This window comes from Glycine soja, chromosome 12, assembly GCF_004193775.1.
Source record: "Glycine soja cultivar W05 chromosome 12, ASM419377v2, whole genome shotgun sequence".
In the NCBI taxonomy this organism is placed as follows: Eukaryota; Viridiplantae; Streptophyta; class Magnoliopsida; order Fabales; family Fabaceae; genus Glycine; species Glycine soja.
In genome coordinates, this window is record NC_041013.1 from 38336071 (window position 1) to 38342219 (window position 6149).

Below are 6149 nucleotides of genomic sequence, written 5' to 3' on the forward strand. Positions count from 1 at the left end.
TATGAGCCACTCGTTTGAGTTATATTTTTAATAAAAAAAAAAGCATTTATTAATTAATAGATAAATTAAAAGAAACAGAAGTTAAACCCTCTGGATGTCTTTCTAAATGATGAAGATGAGCTTGGCACTAGTGACTCTGTGTAGATCAAAACCATTTGTAACTATTTTTTAAAGGAATTATTAGTTCTTTTAAAGTAATTAAAAATAAGTAATCTTATCTTATACCATTTTTTTTAGAATGAGAATAATCTACACACTTGTTCATGATTACATCTTATACCATTTTTTTTTACTAAATATGCAGTTGACATCGAAAAAGAAAAATCAGAATATAAAATAATAATTTTCAAGAGATATCAATTTAACATCCGACTTTGACAATTATAGTCATCTTGGTCTAAATTAATTCATGGAAACAAATTTTAAAGACAAAATTCATTGACAATTATGAAAGTCATGGACTAAAACTAATGTCATAGATTTAATTTACTACTAGTATTTATAATTTCAAAAATTAATTTGGTGTATTACTATGCAATCCACACGTGACATTTATTCCATTAGGACTAATTTCAGGATAATTGGCTGTACTCTGAAAAATACATACCGGTCCTCCCTGCAGCCAGAGAATGATTGGCCACGGCTTGGAGGGACTTTCCACTCTTCATGGACTTCTGTAAAGTTATTTAAGTTTTATACCAAAATAGTTTAAATTTTTTTTTTAATTTATTATATTTTTATAATCTTATATATTATCTTTTAAAATATAATATATAATATTAAATTCTATTTTCACATTAATTAAAAAATATATATTTATATAAATTTTATTTTATTTTATATATTATATTTATATTAGCTTATCATTTGGTGACATTATTTTTTATCTATATTAAGACATTCATGTTATTTGTTATAATATAGATAAAAAAATAATGTCAATAAATTATCTACATAGATATTTTTTAAAAATAGAAAATATTATCATTTTATTTAATTATGCATTTTTACTATATAATTTAATTCTTTAAAAATATTTCGTATCTGATTAAATAAAGTTAAATATAAATAAAAATATTATTATAATAAATAACAAGAATATTTTAATATAGGTAAAAAAATTCATTAAATCACATATATAAATATTAAAAAGATAATAAAATATTATCATTTTATGAAATTATAATTTATATAAAAAAATATACATTAATGTTAAAATTTATATTATATATTTACTTTATAAAATAAGTTTTGAATAATGTGAAAATAGAATTTAATCTTATATATTATATTTTAAAAGATAATATATAAGATTATAAAAATATAATAAATTAATAAAGAATAAAATTTTAATTTTAAACTATTTTCGTATAAAATTTATATTAATACTTTATTTTGTACCAAATATTTAAATGGGTACTTGAGTGTAGTAGTAAAAGAGTGTATTTTTTATTTCAGTGATCATGATTTTAGTCATTTCTTAAATATTTTTTTAAAATTTTTTTTAAAGAAAATATTGATCTAACTTTTTAGTCTAGTGAACATTTAAAATTTAACGACCAATGGTTAGTCAAAAGTTAAAATTAACTTTAAGGACTAAGATAATGTATTTTAAAATATATTAAACTAATTTAATGTAATAAAAAAAATAGGGAGATGGATTTTGCAATTAAACCTAAAAAATTTCATCATCATTTGCATGTCCCACAGGTTAACATCGTTATATTTGAAAAATCACCTGATCACATTTTTACTGTAAGGTTTCCTCTCCCTTTCATCTCAGTTTTTTTTAAAGAAATTTGCATGCGTGGACCTCATCATAATTGTACACATTTCACTGTAACATTGAACTCAACTGAACAAGTGAAAATTTGTATTTCATCCTCTTTCCTCGCTGGAGTTATTTTGTTTCATTTTTTTTGGTATGAAACGAACACAACCTAAGTAAATTGCCCCATTCAGTTGTCATGCTTGGAGGAAGTCATAAGATATTTCAGTACTTTTTTAAAAAAAAATACTATTATAATGTCTTTTATAAAATTTTGTATTATATACAAGAAGGGATCTTACTAGTTAAGTGAATTAGCTCAATCAATTGTGACACTTGAGAGAAATTATAAGATAATATAACTCAAACATGTGGCTCCTCTCCGACTGTGTGTCCTATGCAACAATTGTTTGTATTCACTATCACATTTTTGCATCTAATTAGTTAGTAATATTTTGTTTAGCCTTCTCTTTTTAATATTTTTATTATTATTGACTGAAATTTATTAAAAATTATAAATTTTAGTGTGTCAAATTCTCATTCAATAAATTTTAATTAACAATAAAGAATAGGGGTCAATGACTCCAAGTCGATTTAGTTAAATTTTAGATGATTTTTCGATCCAAACCAATCATTTTTGTTTAGTTTTGTTTTGCTTATTTTTTTTATCAAAACCTGAATCAAATCAATCCAATATGATTTGATTTGGTTTGGATCGGAACATATTTCAAGATTAATGATAAAAACATCATAATGTTAAAAATAATTAAAAGGATAAATATTTATTTTTGTCTCTGAATATTTAAAGCACTGACAAATTTGTCCCCGAAAGATGGAAATTTAAATTTTAGTCCTCGAAAGTGAAAAAGTGTGATAAATTAATTCATTCATTAACTTTCATCTATTATCATTAATGAAAGAACCTACATGACACAAAAAGACGAAAATGTCACAAAAATGATTGTCAGCATGGCTACTGAATAGATTGAATCAAAATGTCAATGAGTTTCCATTGGACTAATTTGTCAGACTCCAAATTTATTTCATATAAGGACAAAAATATAATTTAATTTTCATCTTTTCTCCCTTTTTTATCGTTGTAAGCATAACATTACAATGAATACTTAAAAAAATAGAAAAGCTAACATAAATTAGAATAAACATAATAATAAGTATAATATTGATTAATAAGCATAATGTTGGGTCTTATTTTTTGTAAGGATTAACTTAATTTCTCATTTTTTATAATTTAGATCAATATTGTAAGTGTTTATTAATCAATATTATGGTTATTATTATTTGTTCTAATTTATGCTTGCTTTCCTATTTTTTAAGTGTTTATTGTAATATTATGTTTACAATGATAAAAAAAAAGGAGGGGCAGCATGAAGATTCAATTATATTTTGCCCTTAAATGAAACAAAATTTGGGATCTGACAAATTAGTTCAATGGAAACTTACTGACATTTTGGTTCAATCTATTAAACAATCATGTTGGCAATCACTTTTGTGACATTTTTGTTCATCGCCACGTAGGTTCTTTCATTAACGATAATGAACAGAAATTAAGGGACGGATGAATTTGTCATACTTTTTTCACGGAGGGACTAAATTTTAAATTTTCATCTTTCGGAAACAATTTTGTCAGTGCTCTACACATTCAAGGATAAAAATGACTATTTACCCTAATTAAAAGAGGAAAAGTTGTGTATAAACAACTATGTCATTAAGTTTTCTAAAGAAAAAAAAAAGCAACAACTACAGCTTGCAATATTAGCTATCTAATAGTAGTAGTGTTAATCAAGAAAATTGTACTTATCCCTTGAAAGGAATACATTTTCAAATAAGCAAAGTAATTTTCACTAAATGATTCTATTCACAAATAAAGGTTTAAAGATGAAACATAGAATTTGTTCTTGATTGTAAGTTCTTTTTCATCAAACAAGCAAATTCATAGTTTTTAACTTATCATAAAATTGTTTAATACTTAATACATACAATAATAATAATTTTGATAAAGACATCCATTTTTATTATAGTAATATAATAGTTTATAAGATGACCAGTGAGGAAACTTGATAATAGTGTTTTCGATTTACATATTACTTTTATAATAATTTCGATTTTCGATAATGATCCTATAAGCAATAAGAAGTCGAGATTGAGAAAGTAAAGTTTTGAGAAAAAATGAAAATTAGAAAGAGTAAAGGGTTTAGAAAGATGCAATAAAGTAAAGAAACAAAAATTCACAAAAGATGTGAATTGAATATATACACAATGATCTATTGAACCTGTAGCCAATTTTCAATGGTAGGCATGGTCGGTGTTTGAAGAATTAAGTAATAGTGTTTCAACCCCCTAAAAATTGACAGTTAGCAATTTTATTTATAGACTTCTAATACTAACGGTTAAATTGTATGATTTCGACAAGTATACAACGATATTCCTAAATACATTGATCTAATACTATTTGATGTCTTCATGTAACTTCTTTGTAACCGCTTCAACCGATATTTCAATTTTCGAAAACATCTTGCTTCTGAGCGTTTTCCAATCCCACATGCCTTAATGAAGTTATCGAAACCGTCAATTCTAATCGAAATATCTCCTTTCGATGACACAATCAACTTCTCAAATTTTTTAGTCCACATTTTGATTGCTTTTGAATGGCCTCTTCTACTTCTCTTGAGACAAGTTCATTGAAATTATACATAAGTTTCATAACTTAGCCAAATTTTGCATAACAAAGGTAACAAGTAGCCAATAACTATAACATGTTTTTCACTATCAATAAGTCTTACAAAAATCATACCTCAACAAACCACCGTTGTTAATATCAATCCAATATCGAGGCTCAACAACACCAACTTGGGGAATAGGGCTGAACATCTCAATGTCAGGCTAAACGACCCTGGTTTCATCCTCTGTTTTGGTCGCGACAGATTGAAGAACCCTCTGTTTCAATTGTGGTAGAGACTTCTGTGTCGCACAACCTTCTACGAAGCTAACAATCAAACACAACAAATGGCCAAAGTCAGTCACCCATATGTAATAGAAAAACATAAAAGGGAACCAACAACAACAACGACACAAAAATCATACCTCAACATACCATCGTTACTAATATCAGTCAAGTATTGAGCCTCAACATCACCAAATCGGGGAACAAGGACGAACACCAAAATGTCAGGCTAAACGACCCTTCTTTCGTCCTCTATTTCAATTGTGGCAAACTGGAGACCCCTCTGTTTCAATTGTTTAGCCGTGACCTCTATGTTGCACAACCTTCTACGAAGAAGGGACTAGAACAACGTTACACCAAAAGGGAGAACTCTATTACATAGGGAGACATTTATTACTCATCAAATCCAATTCATTCAGTTTTTTTGATATTAAATCAGACAAACCCAAATAATTAAAATTCTTTTTTGTAAATTTACATTGGATGCGAAAGGAGTATGACATACTCACCCTAGTCTTTGTCATCCAAACCATTTGGCTTTCTACTTTCTGTGAGTTTTAAAAAATTTTGAACGTGACAATTAACCTCGTAGTATTTTTTCATTGAGGAACTTTTCGTCCTTTTAAATTTTTGCTTACTGCGCCATCAAGGGAAAACTTGAAAAGTGAAACCGGGCCCGCTCAACGCAAAAATAAATCCACTCCGTCAATCACTCAAAACCAAGATCCAACGGTACACGTCATCGATCCACACCTATCCCTTTTGTCCAATCAAATCTCATCACAACAACCAATAAATACAATACACTCAAATCGTTTCATCTCACAACGCAACTATTGACAATCTCTCTTTATTCTATTCACTCCCTCCATTTCTTCAAACTAAATTTCCTGAGAATGGCGAAGGCTGCGGAGAAAAAGCCTGCGGCCGAGAAGGCTCCGGCGGAGAAAAAGCCAAAGGCGGAGAAGAAGGTTCCAAAGGAAGGCAGCGGCGGAGAGAAGAAGAAGAAGAGGTCGAAGAAGAGCGTGGAAACGTACAAGATCTACATATTCAAGGTGCTGAAGCAGGTACATCCTGACATCGGCATTTCGAGCAAGGCCATGGGGATCATGAACAGCTTCATCAACGATATATTCGAGAAGCTTGCGCAGGAAGCAGCGCGTCTCGCGAGGTATAACAAGAAGCCGACCATTACATCCAGGGAGATCCAGACCGCTGTCAGGTTGGTGCTGCCCGGGGAACTTGCCAAGCACGCTGTTTCGGAAGGAACCAAGGCTGTTACAAAGTTCACTAGCTCTTAGGGTTAGGGGTTTTTTCGTTTAGGTATTTTTTTTGTAAAGCTTAGTCGTAGTTAGTGGCTTCATTTGGTATTCTATATGCTAATGAAAATTTTTATTTAAAAGTATTCGTGCCTCCTGA

General features: G+C 28.7%; 1 protein-coding gene across 1 annotated transcript; it reads left to right on the top strand.

Annotated features, from left to right (window-relative positions):
* The first annotated feature begins 5559 nt into the window (after window positions 1-5559).
* On the top strand, window positions 5560-6149 carry LOC114378447 (histone H2B.3). The gene has a single exon (XM_028337036.1). It carries the CDS (start codon window positions 5627-5629, stop codon window positions 6029-6031), a length of 405 nt encoding a protein of 134 aa, XP_028192837.1. The 5' UTR covers window positions 5560-5626; the 3' UTR covers window positions 6032-6149.

Coding starts and splice junctions, on each gene's coding strand:
- LOC114378447 (XM_028337036.1), top strand. CDS start 5,627: ATGGCGAAGGCTGCGGAGAAAAAGCCTGCGGCCGAGAAGGCTCCGGCG.